Here is a 19695-nt window from a genome sequence, read left to right as displayed (position 1 = left end):
TCTTTTTTTCTGAGGTTGTGGTGGGGATTAAATGTTATCGCCAGTCCACAAGAGTCAATTATCCACTTGCCTCGTTCAAGTATATCCTGGATTTTCACATTAACTTGGACCAACTGCAGTCTCTGTGAAGTCTTATCTTGAATGTGAAAGTTTTTTTGAAGGAGTTGCTGGCAGAAGACCAAATCATTTCCACTATTTCTTTATTAGATATTTTAATGGTGAAAGCGTGAAAAAAGAGAAAAATGAAATTGTTTCTATTCTGCAACGAACAATGTCTTGGTTCGTTTATACATTAATTACATGATTTTAATGCTTTTATAATAGTTTCCATACTCCCTCGCCTGCTGAAAGATCAGGACGCATCAATAATGGATGGACAAGGAAAGGACACGGATTCTTAAGCACACTAACCGTCCGTGCCTCCCGGCATTGATCTATGTAAGTACATGGCCAGTCCGGGCTGTGCAGTCACAAGACCGAGCTCTTCTGTTATTAGATCAGAGAAGCCGGCATCTAAGCATAATCCCAGACAAACCTGGGTAGCACATAAGGCATCATTTCTCTATCCCCAAATGGTGTGTTGGACACCATTCAATACCACAGAAATGATACACATGGCCAAAGCAATTATCAAATGTTTTATTGCCTCGGGATATTTCAGGAAAAAAACAATGCTGCACTCATGGCAAAATCCAGCCAAATTGCTTGTTCCAGTGGTTTGAAAAATCAAGTGGAACAAATGTTTTTCAAGAGGCATCTTGTCTCAGCGCTCATACAATATTAAAATGGTACCTGGGTGCATGTATGTGATGAGAATTCCAGGTAAAAAAATAATAATCGTAATAATAATAATAATACAGGATAGCATAACACTCAAAACAACTTTGAATACGTTTACTGTACTTATTTCCAGAACAGAGACTAGAAGGGACTCTATTTTCTTGTCAAATGACTCATTTGGACCTTAATAAAGGATTTCATACAGAAAAGACAAAAACTTCTCTTCAAGTCAGTATAGAAACAAGAAATGACAGAAGGTAAATTACAATGGTTTTGTGAGGGAGATGTTTTACACAAGGCCTGGCACTTAGGATAAAAAGCTTTCCCTCGAGGAATATCCTAATCACAGTCTTTGCCTCAAAGCCAGCTCTCATCTAAATCATTCAGTGGCAAAGATGTGGAAATGTCAAGATATGCAAAACACAGCCAGAACCCATGCGAAAAAAAATTAGCTGTATGCATGTGTGTTAGTCACTGTCCAATAAAGGGCCTGGAGTTCAGGTTTTTGTCTCCTCCTTTCGTTTCCTTCTCATTGCACCTCTTATTTGGTGTCGGGAGGAAAGCGCTCCAAGCAATTGTTCCTTTTGTGTTCACTTGCTTTTCTTGTCCCTGCTTTTGTTTTATCTTCTCCTGAGAATTCCTATTCTCCTTCACCCTACACCTCTTTGCTTTTGTTTAGGTGCATGTGTGCGCACGCACACACACACACAAAGAATACAGATGCTGTATATAGTCAAAATACTGCACCCTCTTTTTCATGCCTCGCGCAAAGTGCAGTCTATGAAAAAAAACTGCCTCTGTCTTTGTTTGAGTCATAATTGTTGGCCATCTTACCAAAGTGGAAAAGCCACATGTGAGGTCCAGTCCAGGAAAAGGCTAAGGATTTGTTTTCCCTCGCAATCGCAGTTGCACAAGAAATGTCTTCTATGCACATTTAAAAATATGGCATCTGTTATCTCATGTTTACAACCTCCAGATGTCTTGTGGGTGTCACTCCCAAAATCATTTCAGTCATGGTGGAAATGTGTGACATTTATTGCAGTGGCCACAACAATTCACATATCTCATGTTTCTGTTTAGGTTCTGACTTCTATGGTCTCCTAATGTAGACGTTCTATACCATCAATGGCTTTACGTCTAGATTTGGTACACAACTTAGCACCTTTTGTTTGAATACACCCATTTTTCACACCCAAGTGTTGGAACATCTGACTCAAAGGTACTGTAATTTCGTGTCCTATTCCAATGATTATTCATACAATACATAGAATGTGTTTAGCCTTTGAAAATGACATTTATACTAGTTAGAGGTGTAGCTAACATGGAAATGAAATAGCTCAGTGTAGGGGGATCATACGATTGACTCAATAGATGACTTGCTCATTGTGTATTGTAGCTGCAACTGATATCCCTAAGTGTTTATACTTGAACCAGTAAAGGAGAGTACACGTTACCTCACTTTGACCGAGCTGAGTGACAAAGGAGGAGCAGTATCTAACACGTCTTACAAAATGGCAAACTCAGCACGTCTCCCAATGCAATTGTACTTAACAATGACTTCACTTGGAGGCAACGCACAATAAGTCAATTACAATTCCCAAACGACCGTTCGAACCTCGGTGTGCCGTATGGCCGTATTGCCAAAACCGGCAGAGCCGCAATGAATGCGTTTGATATTAACCATAAAAGTTGATGTATTGGATTAATAGACAAAGACCAAAATGAAGGGGATTTTTGCTTTTCACTTTATTCTTTTTTTCGATAACAAAAAAAGGTGATAGTTATCATTCTTGTAACTGTTTACAAAAATGTTTTGGTTTTTTTTTCTAATTTATGTTTTCGGCGAATCCGTTTTAGTGTCTCGTCTGTGCCTGTCTCCGCCAGGCTTGTGCTGCCCCACGGGCATGTACACACAGTGTTGTAATACAGTCGGCAAGACCAGTGCTGAACATCTGTGAAACAACTTAGAGCCAAATCTTGTCCTCTGGGAGGCAGTGACCATGAACACGCTGCCATATGCGCAGGCCAAAGTTTTCTAATGAGTCCAAAAAAATGATTGATGCTTGCAGTCACTTGCTACACAACAGTCTGTGCATGACTAACCCAGCAAAGGAGGCTCTATCACAGCCAAAAGAGTAAATGAAGTATCATTTTCAGTGCAGATCAAATTATATGGCAGTCAAAAATTTAGACAGTTTGACAATTTATGTTTTGCTTTTTCTGTAATATATTAGAATAATAGAAATAGGGTGTCTCTGTTCGATCCCGGCTCCGGCCTCCCTGTGTGGAGTTTGCATGTTCTCCCCGTGCCTGCGTGGGTTTTCTCCGGGCACTCCGGTTTCCTCCCACATTCCAAAAAACATGCATGGTAAGTTGATTGGATACTCTAAATTGCCCCTAGGTGTGATTGTGAGTGCGGATGTTTGTCTCTGTGTGCCCTGCGATTGGCTGGCAACCAGTTCAGGGTGTCCCCCGCCTACTGCCCAAAGACAGCTGGGATAGGCTCCAGCACGCCCCGCGACCCTTGTGAGGAGAAGCGGTACAGATAATGGATGGATGGATGGGTGTCTCTGGATAAAACCTTCATTAAAAACACATTTGAATTATTCAACATCAGTTGGGTTTAACCAGGGGTGGGCAAACTTTAGTACAGGCCACATTTGATTTTTAAAACGGACAGGTGGGCCAAGATTTTTGATTTGATAGATTTTATATTATGTTTATCTTATTATTTACCAGAAACAAATTAACCAATTATTGAATAAGGACAATTCAAAATAAAATAACTAAACTTTAACCAACCAAATATAAGGAAAAGGCTAAATAAATGCAAAAATGAAAAGATATATAAAATAAAATAAAATTACATGACTCTTGATAATGTATATGCATGGTGCCTGCTGGCCATACTTTGCCCACCCTTGGAATGTGGTTCAAACAAGATATCCTCAGAGTTGTTAACTAAGTGACGGCACATTGATACAGACTGGAACCTTCACATAATGTAAACATATTTTTTTCTGTTCATTCGTGTTCGCATAAGGTCTGTCTGAGAGGGAAAACAATGGTTTTGACTTTGAGGACCTGTTTTCATAATATATAGAATGCATACATAACCTCCGGCCTAACCAAAATTCCCAAGCCAATCTGTTTCACCTCTGTGAGGCTCTCCGCATCACCGAGAAAAAAAAAAAACATCCTCCCAAACCGCCTGGTCATGAAATAATAGTGCCAAATGGGACTGTGGCTTAACTTGATGCTGTCTTTCAGAGCAGAAACTCTTAAAAAGCTGAGAAATAGCTGATCATTGAAAAGCGAGAGAGAGTGTGGCAAAGGTGGTGCGCAGTTTGAAAAAAACAGAGTAGAGACAGGGAGCTTGGGGGAAGTCATAAATAAATGAGGCTGAGCCACGGAATTGGCTGCTTGGATGCGAGGGAGGCATTGACTGGGTCGCCATGGAGTCGCTATATAGATGTGCCACTTCAGCTAAAAGGAAGTAGAGGGAGATTAAACTTCGAGCACAGTTATGATTTGTGAAAGATGGGATGAGGTACCTTTCTTGGTTCAAATAATCAATCTTTTTGGTGGTCTCGTTATTTGCCTGGCTGTTAAATATTTATGTCTAAATGGAAACATTGATCGGAGTTGTATTTTTCAAGTCGTTGGTCAAAAGAAAGAAGACTCATTTTCAGTCAACGGAGATTGGCTTGTAAACAAGCTAGTCGCCGTCCTTCCTATCAGCCTCCCTCAAGATGTAATTAGGAGTATAGCGTGTTTATAAAAGCGTGCCAGACACACCATGTTCAAATTCCTGCCATCCAACAAACTCCCCAGCCCTCACAAAATCACCATGTTCAAGCCCTAAACACACACACTAAACACACGCTACACACACAAATCCTTCGTAGTCTTTTGCTTCCAAATCTGCTGCTGCCGTGGGTAATAATCAGCGCATCAGCCATTGCCAAATTTCCATTATATGCAATTTCATGGATGATAAACCATGCATGCCCCCCCTTAATATATGCATGCAGTTACTTCATTGAGCAAATAATATATTTTTATGAGTTTGTTTGTTTTAATTTGAATTGATGGAACTCAATAGACAATGGAACCGACGCGAGAGATGATTTGTATGAGCATGAAATTAAAAAGAAAAGGAAAAAGATTTTTTGGTGAGTTACACACCTGGAAAGCAAGCCTGGTGGAATCAAGATCATAACATCATACGCAAGTATGTTTCCGCAGGGCTTAACCAGAATATTCAATGAAAAGTAAGTCACTAAACTTTGTAAAACCTGACATATGTTCATGGTACAATGGAATCTGGAACACATTCTGTTATTGGATGCGAGTCAACACTTTCTGATTTTAAAAGATGATTTCCTATTGGACAGAAAATAGTTCCAGAAAGTATCTAACCATCAATATTTAATTGGATACAAAACCTTTGCCCCTGAAGTCTAAATGAATTGAACTAAAGATTATCTCAAGTGTTCTTCTATTTCCATTTTGTCTCGATTTCAGACTGTTTTCTGCTATATTTGGTTTGTTATGGCAGTACTCACTTTATGAATGCTTAGCGACAGTTCACACATCATCCTGACCTGTGAAAAACGCTTGCAATTTTTAAAATGTTCACATTAATGCGATGTCTGTAACGCGAAAACCCCATTCACGTAAAAATACGAAAAATGCAATAAATGGCCATACGTGTTTTTCAAACAACAGCCACAATATGCACATGTGTAGTGTGGCCTCTGGTCCTGGAAAGTAATTCAGTTTGGAATAGGAACACAAGCATTGTGCTTTACATTTTTATACAATTTCATACTAAACTCCAATGTTGTGTGTGACAATATACACAATTTATATAAGCGTGTCTAATCCCCCCAAGAAATTACGATAAATTCTCTCCGAAGACGTTAGCGAAAAAAGAAAACAATACTCTAGTACGTTTGTGCTCAAATCTTCATGTCCTCAGCCCATACTTATCATCGTTATCGCTATACAGAGAGAGAGAGAGAGAGAGAGAGAGCGAGAAACTGTTTTCTGTTTTGGTCAAGGGATGTTTTTCGTGTGTGATGTGAATATGACTATTGTTTGTTTGTTTTGGTTTCACAAACACACATTTCTTGCGGTTAAAAGTACAGAGTGGGAATTATGACTACACTCTTCTTGGAAGTGTACTTGTTACCCCCAAAGGTTTCACCTTGAACATATTATTAGTCTAGCTAAAGCAATCCTCTGCTGAAAAGTCTCTGTGTGCCTTAACTCTTGGATAGAAGTGTGTGGCAAGAGGAGAGATGACCCTTAGAGTCCAGCACAAAGCAATTCTTTTCCATGAAGATTGAGGAGATTTTTGTGTGAATAGAGGCTGTGCGCAGTCTTTTAAAGCTGATGAGAAAAACGTTATGTGCAGGAAGATGAGGTCAAATGTTGTCAATTTGAAGATGCTGTGTGATCACACCGTTCTAAAACTCAGCATTTTTTCTTGCATGCATCGCTTCTATAACGTTTTATGTATGCAAAACAGTGTCATATATTTCCAACATGGCTTGGATACACTGTGCACATTTTAGTATAAAATGAAGATTAGAAGATTTGAAACACACAGCCTCACCCCGCCCCTAAAAAAAATACAAATAAAAAATACTGTGGGATTATCTAAGCAAACGTAACACAGATGTGAAGATAAAGCAGCTGGGATGTATGTTCCCATAGATGTGGGGAACAAACACAGAGAGCCAATTAAAGCACTCCTGAACAGTTTAGTTCAATTCACAAACACCTCACACCTCTTCAAAAAGTCAACATCACAACTACAGTTCATTTGGACATCTGCTCGACTATTAAATCGCCCACAGGCCACCTAAAACATGTCAAGATTTCAGTTTACAGTGATTTGGCTGCTTCATGTGTTGGGTGTGTGACCTTCTTAAGTCTGCCATAGCTAGAGGTTGACATGCATTGTGATGCAATATATATTTTTTTCTCTTTTCAAACTGTGTTCAGTTGATTACATTAACTAATTGACAAGATATTCAATGTTCAAACTGATCTTTTTTTTGGGGGGGGGGGTGGATATTCTCTCATTTTGAATTTGATGCCTGCAACACGTTCAAAAAAATTTGGGACAGGGGCATGATTACCACTGTGTCACCTTTCCCTTTAACAAAATTGGGATTATTGCTTGATTTCTTGATAGTTGCTGGATGTACAACTTCAGTTGCCCATAAGTCAATGTTTTCATTTTGAGACAGATCTGGACTGCTGACGGGGCTTTTCTAGTACTTGGACCTTGATAATACAAAGCCACGCCGTTGTCACACGTGCACAATGTGGCTTAGCATCGTCTTGCTGAAATAAGCAGGGAATGTCCCTCCAAGGTGTTGCTTGGATGGCAGCGCGTTTCCTCAAAACCTGTTATGGACCTTTCAGCATTAATTGTGCCTTCGCATATGTGGAAATGACCCATGCCACGGGTGTTAACACACACACAGCTTTTGACCATTCATACATAGGATTTTGCTATATAATAAAAAGGAACAGGATATTTAAAAAAATATATATTATGATTTTTCTCGTGCATGTAATATTATCTGATCATTTCATTTCATCTCATAAGAGGATACTAGCGTGAGTTTTGTGTTTGGCGTACTTAACCCTTCTGCTAGAGGGGAATGTAGGGATACCACGATCTTTACTGCCCGCCTTAAGGCCCTACAGACGTGCAGACTACAGCACATTATTTCGTCTGCACGGAGGGTGACTTGCCGCCAAGTGCCAGCTGGTGATGGAGGAGGTGAGAATGAACTCAGTTGATGACTTATATGCAGTCATCATTGTTGGCAGCTCGAACTTTCTGCCACAGGACACAGTGTAAAACCTTGTTCGTGCATTCTATTCCACTTTTTGTTGTACTGCTTCGGCTCATTTAAGCTCTTGCCAGTGGAATATAATGGAGAAGGAAACAAGTAGGTCGGGAGTCAGCAGAAAATAATATTTAAATACACCATGCAGTTAATGAGACCAAAAAGACTTCAAAGTTTTTAGAGGCTGGTTGCATCATATCCCACACCAATTAAATTTTATTTTTATCATTGTTCTGGTGAGAACAGGATTGGTCTCAGATGCTTTAAATATCTATCTATCTATCTATCTATCTATCTATCTATCTATCTATCTATCTATCTATCTATCTATCTATCTATCTATCTATCTATCTATCTATCTATCTATCTATCTATCTATATATCTATCTATCTATCTATCTATCTATCTATCTATCTATCTAATCCTCATATATATAATCCATGATCATATTTCAACAATCACATCAACTTGAAGCATCACAATGGAAGCTGATAAGACCTAGCCAGCGAGTTAGCCCAGCCAGCGAAAGCCTGGTAATCGTAATTACCTTTGGCCATGATAAGCATAATGTGGCTGCCGACTGGTTGCCCAACAGTGCTCAAGTTCATTTATAAATTGAGGAGGGGTGAGTCATGCCAGGGGCCCAAGTGTGTCGCTGGTCCCAATGTAATGCCGGGCGGGGAGAAAAATGGAAAAACATAAATGGTGAAAAACAATGGAATCATATAATTTTCTTCTGCATAGTCCTCAGTCTTTGTGCATTCTCAGCAGTTACCTTCAAGCATGGATAGTATACTCCATTTAGAAACGAATATATCGTTTCACTTTACAGTGACTTTTACACTGAACACAAAAAAGGCTATGTGTCCCTCCAAAACTCTTGTCCCTTCATTGTCCACTTCTTGCTCTATGTGCCACTTAAAAGGGACTTCGAGAAGTGCTGTTGTCCTGACAACCAATTGGGAGTATCACAGCCAGGCACTGGATAACCAGAGAGAGCGAAGGAGAGCGAGACAGAGAAAGAGGGGGAGAGGGGGGTGGGGGTAGAGGGAGAGGGGGGGGGGGGGAGAGAGAGGGGGAGAGGGAAAGAGACGGAGGGAGAGAGAGAGAGAGAGAGAGAGAGAGAGAGAGAGAGAGAGAGAGAGAGAGAGAGAGAGAGAGAGAGAGAGAGAGAGAGAGAGAGAGAGAGAGAGAGAGAGAGAGAGAGAGCTCACAGTGCGCCGAAAGCATTGGACATCATTTGGTCTATCGCACGGACAACGCTGCACGTTTTCACCCCAAGAACTTTACTGAACTGTATAGGACCTGACAGTTTAAGATTTCTTGACGACTAGTCCGAATAATTTGGGTTTTTTTTTGTTGTTGTTCTTGTTGTTGTTGTTTTTCTATCTCTTGGATTGCTGCAGAAACGCGCGCTGCAGAGCTTTAAAAAAAATGCTTGTCGGACGCAAATCGTTTTGGAGGCAGTTGCAGGCTTCTTTTTTCAGACTGCTATGTCTCATTCCTACAGGATTCCCCGTCCGGAGTGTGGATATGCAGCGGGCCACCGACAACATCACGGTCCGCCAGGGTGACACAGCCTTGATAAGGTAAACAAGGCTCGTTTTATAACTTTGGCGGCTCCGTCCTTATTGCTGCTGATTGGTTGGAAGTGGAAGTGAGCAGTTGGCAAGGTGTTTTGGATGTGTAACTTTTCATACCAACGAACCACCCAATTTGCAGCCTTGACTTGACGTGTGACGATTGGATGTGAGTTTTGCGCTGATATCAGATAATTGTTTGGTGAGAGAAGTGGTGCGCGCGGCCCTTTAGTTTATCATACAAGCGCGTCTTATCGTGCAATAAAGCAAAGCGCGGCATTATTAAGATGTTCTTGTGGGTGCGTGAACGGCATGGCAAGCAACTGTATGTCAACATTTGAATGGATGTACGTGGCTTATGTACTCCAGGCTTATTTTATAAATAATAGAGTATTTGCATTATTTTAACTCGTCTTCCAATTCAGTCTGTTAGATGTTGTCATTTGTTATTACTGTATTACTAAAATCCTAGCAGTCCGTGTCTAACATAATCACGTCCTAGACAATGCAAGCTGTCAACTTTGCTGGGCAGATGTGAGTGACCACGTGATGTGAACCATGTGTTTGTGGCAGATTATGAATGATGTTTTTTCTCTCTCTCTCTCTCTCGGCATATTGCGTCCCCTTGCTGCAGTTGCTGCTTACCAATAGAGGGCGCTAGCCCTCCCGCCCAAGGGACGAAAATTAAAAGAAATGAAATATTTTAAAAATACTTTCAATATATGTATATTTGGTTGGATGTAGGCGGCACGGTGGTCGACTGGTTAGCACGTCCGCCTCACAGTTCAGAGGTTGTGGGTTCGATTCCAGCCCCAGCCTCTCTGTGTGGAGTTTGCATGTTCTCCCCGTGCCTGCGTGGGTTTTCTCCGGGTACTCCGGTTTCCTCCCATATTCCAAAAACATGCATGGTAAGTTGATTGGACACTCTAAATTGCCCCTAGGTGTGTGTGTGTGTATATTTTTTTGTCTCTGTGTGCCCTGCGATTGGCTGGCAACCAATTCAGGGTGTCCCCCGCCTACTGCCCGAAGACAGCTGGGATAGGCTCCAGCACACCCTTCTGAAAATAAGCGGTATGGATAATGGATGGATGGATGTTTGGATGTAGATGAGTGGGATAAATAGTATATAGTTATGTATGACTAAAGTTCATTTGTTTATGTCTGGCATCTCAAACGATGTCATAATTCTGGTTTCGGTGCGCAGAACATCTGCGTTAGACTTTTGTTAAGTGTGATATGCGCTGTCGTGCCTTGGCAATACACACGTCTTGGGCACCGTTGGACACTGAATTGCACCGCTCACAGCCAATAACGTTTAAATAGAGTTACCATTAAAGCCGACGTCAATTCCTGTCTGGCTCCAGCAGATATGAGTGGCTGTTGCCTTCGACGGGATTTTGTCTCATCCAATATGGCCAACACATCCACACAAACACAAAAGATAATCAGTCTGCTTTTACAAAGCACTACAGAAATTCAAGATTTTTTTTACTGTTGAGAGGCTGAAATTAGAGGATTTTAGAGCATCGTAAGTTAAACAATGGTTCTAAATGATTACTCGATTAGTAAAGTAGTTGTTTGATTAATTTGATAGCCGATTAGTTATTGATTAATCGATTAATTTTGACACCCCTAGCGTAAATTGTCAAGGCCTCGTTCCGTCACTCTTAGTGCGACTCGAGTCATCATGGTGCCCGCAATCGTCATTTGCAAGAATTCAATTTATTTTAATCACAGAAAAGTCCCCCCAAAACAGAGTGATTTCAACCATAGTGCGGATGTTACTTATGCTGCAAATTCTTTAGTCTCCTTGTCCAAATTGTTTTGGTCCCCACAAAAATGACAAATGCCATTTTTAGACCCATAGAAAGTGTTATCAATTGTGAATATATTGCACAACTGTCTATTAAAACACATCTCCTTTAACATTGGCAACAGGTGTGACATTGAAATCATTACAAAGGACAGCAGCGATAAAATATGAAGACCATCTGGCAATTTATTCAGGAAACAGATGCAAAACTACAAACGATAATAAAGACGATCAAAGCAAAAGAGAAAACAAGTCATTAAGTTGTGACAGTGACTTGGGGATTCTTCAGTATAAAGCAATTGAAGAGGTGCAAAATGAAAGACAATGTATTCATTACGGGTGTCAAACCTATCTTTAGTCTAATCCACATCAGCAATCCCGTTGTCCTCAGAGGTTTGTTTGTAATTGTATGATTGGATGCCTGTGCATTGGATGATTGAGTTTAGCAATTACCTGCGTTTGACCAGCAACCAGTCCTTAGTATACCACTTTCTTGTCCAAAGTTATCCGGCGCAAATTCCAGGATTGCTGGAGTAGAAAACTGTTTTATAGCTCCTAAAGTGACCAAATAGTCGAGTGGTATAAATATGTTGTCAAATGGAGCAGTAATTACTTCATTTTATTTTACACACCATGTTATGTTTTGTTTCTTGGGGACGTAGCGGTCAGAGTAGAGTGGCAGTAAGAGCCACACCCACAGACGCCTTGCCTCCAACTCTGAACCCTCTGAAGATTAATGTAGAAATGAAGATTCATTTTGAGAGCAGTTGTTATGCACAACTTGCACTGATTAACATTTCCACACATCTATGGAAGGTTATAGAATACAATTAATGAAGATTATGTAACGATTTGAATGAAGGGTTGGTGTCTGACTTCAAAGATTACTGAAGGTCTTCTATTTGTCCACAAGCTGCTTTAACGTTCTAATCATTTGAATCTTCTTATAGTGACAGCTGACCCTTGATAGCATGGGCACAGACCTTAGCATTTTCAATCTAGGGCATGACATACCAGTAGTTGTCTTCCCGCGGTTTCAGGATGCGGGTCGCCGGGGAACAATCTACTCTTCACAGCTCCTTTTTTGCAGCTTGGCCTGTTGTTTCAAAGGGGAGGTGTGGTGGAAAATGGACATATTGCTCATACATACAAATAGTTGGCTATCTGGCTTGCCTGCCTACCCACCAAGTGTGAAATGAATCAACCCAGTAAGTCTTTAATTTAGCGTTCCAAAATTGTTCCTGATTGTGACATAGTAGTGACCCCACACGGTTTTTCTATACCCATGACTTGGCAGCTCAACTGGCTAAAGATCCTCTATGTCCTTGCAACAGCTGGAGTCTAGCCACTGGACTACACAGAGCAGCAGATTAGCGTTCTGTGACAGTGTTACCAGCCTTAGCAAATACTCGATGATCTGAGAAGTTGTCGACGTGGGGATGGAAGGTATTCATGCTTGGCAATGTGTCCGGTGCCTGCGCCACCTGCACAGACCTGCATCACTCATCGACATTTGTGATTCGGCAGAATGGTTGGAGCGATGACTTGACGAATGAAAATAAGGCTTTTACTGTTGGAGGGTCACTTTTGTCTTCATATGCTGAGCTGTTAAGAGAACGAGTAGCCAAATTCTCTTGCTCTCTTTCTCTCGCTCTCTTTCTCTCTCTCCTTTTTTGTTTTGATTGTATTGGATTGTGTGTCAATTCTACGTTTGTTCGCAGTGAACTGAGATAAGAAATTGGGGGTAGTGGCAAAGATCAAGCGCAAATAAATGTGATTGTCACAGAGCATGCGCCAATCAAGAGTTGCAGAGAGAGGAGAACAGGGGAGGGTCACAGTGTTAGTACAATCGTCACAATAATCCCGTCTATTCCATCCCGGGCCAACGTAGGATTTTCAAATCAATTTCATTTTTGCTCATCCCACAGTGTGCGTGCTGAGTGGTTGCCAGTGGTGTCATTATCTTCTTGTCCCAATTTTGTTTTGGGACAGAGAGGTAACAAGGGGAGAGAGTGTGCAGGGATCTGTTTTGGTCTGGATAATTTGCCAATCCCGCAAAGTTTAATGAAGTCTTTTCAAATAGTTCTGAGTCTTCTGTTCCAAACACTTTGATTTTGCTTTGCTGGATCTGAATTATGCCTTGTGCTGACCAAACAACTCAAAGCTATCCTCTCAAGTGCACAGTCCAATACTCTACAGTGGGCTCCGCAGGCCTCTTTCAAAAGATCCCATGCTTTCATCATATTTTTTTATACGAATGTTCATTTTCAAAGAAATACACACAGTGTGCTTTCAACATATTTTTTTCTATGAATAAGACAGTAAAGGAACCTAGATCTGAAATGCTTTTAGGATACACCTAAATATTAAAACATCACTCTTACCTAAAAGCAAATCCACTCAATTTCAGTCTTTTGTTGTGCGAGCGAGAAAGACGCTTAGTGCATACAGAGTATTTCAACTGTTCAGCAATTCCTCAGCCACTGCCTACCTACAGACAGTGGCAGTGGAGTGGAAGAGTATGCACAGAAAACCTCCAGCCTCATCGTATTACAGGGCTAGGTAATCCACAAAATAATATAACATAATAAATTGGATGCATATAATTGTTAAAAACAAATACTCATCCATCACTTCAAGGACATCTTTAAATAACAACACGAATACAACATTATAAAAGATTGATTCAGTTCAGGCATTCTCAGGAAATTGATGGTCATCCGAGGTCTGGTTATTTACCCCAAACAGTATGAGAATGTTGCGGTTGAGATATGGTAGAGTATTCAATTTATGAATAAGGTGGAAATTCCTTGTTTAGTGTAGTAAAGGTCTTGCTCAGTTTCTGATGGAATTAAAATCAAACAGTGAAGAAGACCGATAGGAAAGAAGGAATTCTGGAGCATTTTCTGTCAGTTGTTTGTGGATATGTGGTGACTTGGTGAAGTTAGCATTTATTTGGCAGGGGATTTGGGGTTGATAATGCAATATGTTGATTTGTTTTTGTACTTGCACAAGTTTTTTTTTTTGCTTTTTGTTTTGAGTTAGCTGGTGGCTTTGATGGTTGACTATTGAAGGTCTGGATGTCAGATGCCAAGCATTAGAAGTTGAGCTCATATTGGCATATAAAAGCATCAAGGAGAGAACCATGAAAATATGTTGTATTATTTCAATTGATGTTGGTTCGTTCGTTAGTCTTTCTGTAGGTTCTTTCATTATTTTTTTTATGGTAATTAGTTACCATGCGGAGATGAGCAAAAATCACGTCATATTTAATTATAGAGAGAATTGAACACAAGGAACAACCAATTATGTTTACATTAACAACATAAAATATGTGGCTAAAGGCATTATTTTGCCATTTCAGTCACTATGGTGACATTCTCCACCACCCAAAACAAGCAAATAACGCTGCCATCTGTTCTTAACATATTGCATCATTCTCCATGAACCAGAAAATAGACTGCTAAATAGCACAGATGGGCAGACGTAGCCAGGTCCAACTCTCTCCACCAGCCAGTCCAATTTCTTTTTATCGAGTCAAGAAACTGACCACAGACTTTACAGCCTGTGCGACTGCCACCCGGAAATGCAGCTGTTATAATTGTTGGTCTCACTGATTGCGCTGACTGACGATGACTAACAAAATGAGACAAATGTAAAGCTGTGCTCTTTGTCTCTCTTTGTCAGGGGCAGTTTTTGTCTAAGAGCAATTTACTTGCGACAAGCATTTTCCCATGCACTCTTATTTAGGTATTATAATTTATTGAGATAGTGTTACTGTTTATGAGTAGATTTATCTTAAAATAAGAAGTCCCACCATTTTATTGGTATGGGTAATGTAGAGCTGGGCACTCTGCCTATGTGACGGACCGGTCCGTCTATCCGCCTGTAACAGACGGCCATTTTGTAGGCGATAAACGATAGACGGGGAAATAAACGGATCAAGCATAATCGGAAGCCCATTTTTTCTGTCTATGTCATCGTCTATTTTCGCGGTGAGGCTTCAAAGGTTTCTGTTTCCCATTGGCCGCGGCCAAGTCTTCTGGGTCCTAAAAGGAGACAATTTAGTCCGGCCGCCTGTTTTGAGTCATTTCACAGCCGCTGATAGTGAGTGATGACTGTCACCGGCTGACTCGGCTGATTCCAGATGATGTGTGCGCAAGGCTGGGATGCATACCAGTCCTATACTGTATATGCTCACTGACTGCCAAATAGCTCTATGTGTGTCAGTACTACATTACAATGACGGCCGAACGTCGACATTATATCATATTAAATGGTAAAAAAAAAAAAAAAAATCCACAGACATTTTTCTCCACCTGTCAGGAGCATGTCCACATGCTTATGGGGCTTAGAGTTTTAGCACCAATCACAAACAAGATAGTCATCGTAATAATGGGGCAGTGAGTTAGAGATTTTTTTTTTTTTTTTTAATGCGCCAGTTATACAGTGCGTTGCTTGGCAACCTGGTCAACTCTCAATTTGCAAGCATTCCGTTCGAGCATGGTATTCTCATTAAATTGCTTTTGTTGTATTTACAGTATTAAAAATGAATGCAAAAACAAACACTCCTTCAAAGAAGCCTGTAGATGAGCCGCCCACAACTTCTGAATCCACGACATAAATTGGTTTCACAATCAAGTGTGACATCATTTAAAAACGGATCTCTATGAATTTCTCATCATGAAAACTCCACAATCCGAAAATTAGAGCCACCCTCAACTTCACTGGATCAGGACTCTTTCTTGGTGGCGCACATAGGGGCATATTCTCCCTGTGGCGCTTAAGTCAATTCCTTAAGCGCACTTCCAGCACACTTCCCAGGTGCTGCGATTCTCCCGTCCAAGCTTGTGATACATCCCCCATGCGTAACCCGGAAATATGTGTGCAACCACCAAATAGGCGTGATTCGTGAAGACCGAGGGTGGGCCTAATTTCTGGATCCTGGAGTAGTCATGAGACGTGAAAATTCAATTGAGATACATTTTGAAAATATGGCACACTTCGATTGTGAAATTAACTTTGTCGCGGACGTGGAAGTTATCGTAAGTGGCGTGTGCATGGCTCATCTAAAGGCTAATTTGAAGGACCCTGTGTTTTTGCATTCACTTTTGAATAAATCCCCCCAAAAGTCATTTGTAATCCAGTGCTCATAACGTAAAAGGGGCAATTAAGAGCTGACCAAGTTGCACTGCGCACGTTTTGCTGCTAAAATTTGCATTTAGTTCCTAGTAAAACAAAATATTCTGGAGCCCTGGAGTAAGTGATGAGTGTATTTACAACATCTTGTTATTATATAGACTGAGTATTAACAGAGTTGGATGAGAAAACCTAAACCAGAATTGCATGGCTCTCATTGTTATGTCTCCTGGTTAAATGCTTCTGTTGAAGAGAGATTTTTGTCTAACTTGCTGCAATTTGGGTGTTTGTGTTCTGATTTTCTGCAACATTCCGAGACATTTCTGATCTACATTGATCAACTCTAAAACCTCTAGAGTGCACGGGCCTCCACCAAATCTGGCGTTTCATTTGTTCATAAATAAATCAAAGCTGTCTATCTGGCCACATGCTGCAATGGGTTATTTTTATGCGCTGACCCTTACTAAAATGGTTTGCTTGATGTATTCGCAAAACATCTGGGAATGCCCTGATTCGGTTGAGAAAAGAACAAAGGCTTTCAAGGAATGCGCTTTCGCAAATGTTTTATGTGTCACATCCATCACGACCTACCAGACTGAACTAATGGGCGCTGGCCGTCCCCAGCGACTGTTAGTTGTATACCGTTATACCGTATATAGAGCTAGCTTGATAAGTACCGGGTGTCACATTGCAATAAAGTCCATGCGGGAGAAGAGAAAACATCCTTGTTATCAAGTAAAGCATTTAGCTGGGTATATGTGACCGCTTTATCTCGGTCCTTGATCTCACTGCAGGAAATGAAATCCTAATCCTGTCATTAGGGAATGATCACTTCACATGTGTAGCATCCGCATATCTCTTTTTACTGATCTGTTTGCATGTACCGCTGTGTTAATGTTGATCAGTGAGAGGGTGATGTGGAATACCGACACAGAATTATGGGCAGTGGGAACATGGAGATGCGTCTGGCTCTGAAAATAGCTCTCCAAAAAGTGATGTTTCAAACTGCCCTCTAAGTAGGCTCTCTCTCCATCGGTTGTTGTGGACCATTCTGATAGCGACACAAATGCTGCTTCGTTATCTCAACTCAATGACCGGAGAGTCCAGATTGCAGACACATCCCTAGTTGTCAGATTTGAATTACATTTCAAATCACCTTCATATCTGGGTTGGATATTTGCTGCTCGGACTTCATAAAATCAACTTGAATGTTATAACAAAATGAGACTTTGTGGCTGGCAGTGTGAAAAAACGGTTCTGGCGAGTTTTGGCGACAAAAAGCAGGTCCATCAGAGTACCAAATAATTCTCCATGTCTGGTAAATAAGAACAAATAATAATGATGTGGACAGTGAAGAAATATGCAGAAAGGCAAAAAGGAAAGAAAGAGATTGATCTCTGTGTGGGCAGAAATGTCAATGTGCTCCCGGCTGTGCATTTCCTACATTTGCTGTTCTTTTTCCTCATTTCGTAGTCTTATGGTAGCGCAACACATCAGTGTCTTAAGCTCTTTTCATTAAGTTTTCCTTCCAGGCTTTTCTTATAATTAGCTCATAAGCTTGTCCTAATTTGAAGTCCTTTGACATGAATCCTTTACTGCATAAAAGGCAGAAATTGTTGTTCTATGACATTGTGAATGGCCCTTCCAATCGTCCCTTTGCTTCCTCCAGCAGAAGCTCTTTAATTGACAGACTTGGAATCCCATCCAAACTCAGGGCTTGAGGAGGGGGCAAGATATGCGCCCATGAGTCAGCAATTAACAGAACCACTATTCAGTGCTGTAAAAAAAATATTTTTTTCAGTTTCCTTCCCATTTCTGATTCATTTGAATTGCATATTTTTCTGACTTTAATGTGATAAGATCAAACCAATTTTAATATATCAAAAAGACAACTGAAGTAAAGATCACTTTGTAGGAATTTCGGCCCCCACTTCCTCGCTTTAACTATTCATATTTCAGCTAGTCATATTTGAGTGTTTTTGAGCATGAACTGCCTGCTTAGGCTATACCACAGCATCTATATTTGATTTTAATCCAGAATTTGACTTGGCTACTCAAAAACCTCTATTCTTCATTATTTTGTTTAGCTATTCAAGTTGGGTTGTAGTCCTGCTGCATAACCAAAGAGCGCTTGAGCTTTATTGCCCATATTGATGTCTTGAAGTTAGCCTGCAGGTATTTCTGGTTGCCAGCAGAATTCAGTGTCGCATTATTTCAGAGCAAGTCGTCAAGTCATGCTGAACTAGCAAAGCAGATCATCACCATACCACTACCATGTTTGACTGTTGGCACGTTTTTATTTTCACTCCAGATGTAATGGCCCACGCATCATCCAAAAAGTTCAGCTTTTAGAAATAGAAATAGAAATAGATATACCTTTATTGTCATTGTACTCAGAGTATAACGAGATTGGGTTGCTTCCCCTTTTCAGTGCAACATGCAAACAACAACAATAAAATAACAATAAAAGCTCAGCTTTTGTCACTTTAGTCCAACATTTCTCCAAAAGTCTTGCTGACCATGAAGACATTTACTGTATGCGTGTTTGCACGCTCAGATTATATTACAGCATTTTACTCACTTCCCATTCTTCTCACCTTCTAGAAAATTAAACAAAATGGTCATTTTTTAGGACATGCCAGAGTTTCATCTTCTACCCCACTGCTTTATGTCACGGCATTCCAGCCAATTGAGACCCCTCACTCCAGCACTGTTAACACTCAGCTCAGTCACAGTTGTTGAGGCGAGTGTCCTTTGGGCTGTAGCCAAAAACCATCACATAAACTCAGCATGCTGCAAACACAGCTGGAATTCGCGTATTTGTTAACTGATTTTGTTGAAGGGGTAGCCTCTTTGTGAGAGTGAGTAGAAAAACTTGAGGCAAATACGCCTATTGACGTGCCTTACATCCAACAACTACAATACGGAATGTTTTTCATTTCAAAAGCAAACTCGAGCGATTTTTGTAATCTTAATTCTTGCCGTCAGGACGATGGCACATCCGCAAGTGATTTTGCTTTTGCTGCCGATTGAGTAGAGAGGCGGCTTGAGGTTGCCACATGAACTAGTATGAAGCTAAAAAGGGTCTCAAAGGTATCTCAAAAAGCTGTGATGTTCATCAGTCCATGACATGACAAGAATGTACATAAACGGAGACAGTCCAACACTGTTGCTGATATGGACAGCCCCTCTAAGGGACAGAAGTAAATCAACAATAGAGTATCTTCATCAGAAGTAATATCCTTGGAGTGGCCCAGTCCTGATCAGTGGCGGAGCTAGACTTTTATCCTTGGGGTGGCCAGGGGGTGGCCAAGGCTATTTCAGGGGATCCACAGACTATAACAATAAATGTGTTCCTCGACTTATCAATGTGTTGTCATACACTTTATTTATTATTTATTTCTTTTTTTTAGTTAAATTAAAGGAATCATACTGTATGCCTCATTATAAAGCAGTAGAACCATGTGATGTCTCACAGCCAATCAGCAAGCGAGCTCATGGTAATAA

The 19695-nt window shown here is 40.6% G+C and overlaps 1 protein-coding gene across 2 annotated transcripts in view; it reads left to right on the top strand.

The window, feature by feature from the left end:
- The window catches only part of lsamp (limbic system associated membrane protein), a 164431-nt gene that overhangs the window by 80531 nt on the left and 64205 nt on the right, over positions 1-19695 (top strand). The window contains exon 2 of one of the 2 annotated variants that reach the window (XM_086036399.1): positions 9167-9245. In XM_086036399.1, coding sequence (XP_085892525.1) covers positions 9167-9245 — 79 coding nt within the window. Of the gene's footprint in view, positions 1-8845; positions 9246-19695 lie in introns of those variants that run through there. The other variant, XM_086036398.1, reaches the window with a different exon arrangement.

This window comes from Filicampus tigris, chromosome 7, assembly GCF_054856515.1.
Source record: "Filicampus tigris isolate MCC_2025a chromosome 7, RoL_Ftig_1.0, whole genome shotgun sequence".
Taxonomy (NCBI): domain Eukaryota; kingdom Metazoa; phylum Chordata; class Actinopteri; order Syngnathiformes; family Syngnathidae; genus Filicampus; species Filicampus tigris.
Note: the sequence above shows the minus strand (reverse complement) of the source record. Positions and strands in the feature narration are given on the sequence as shown.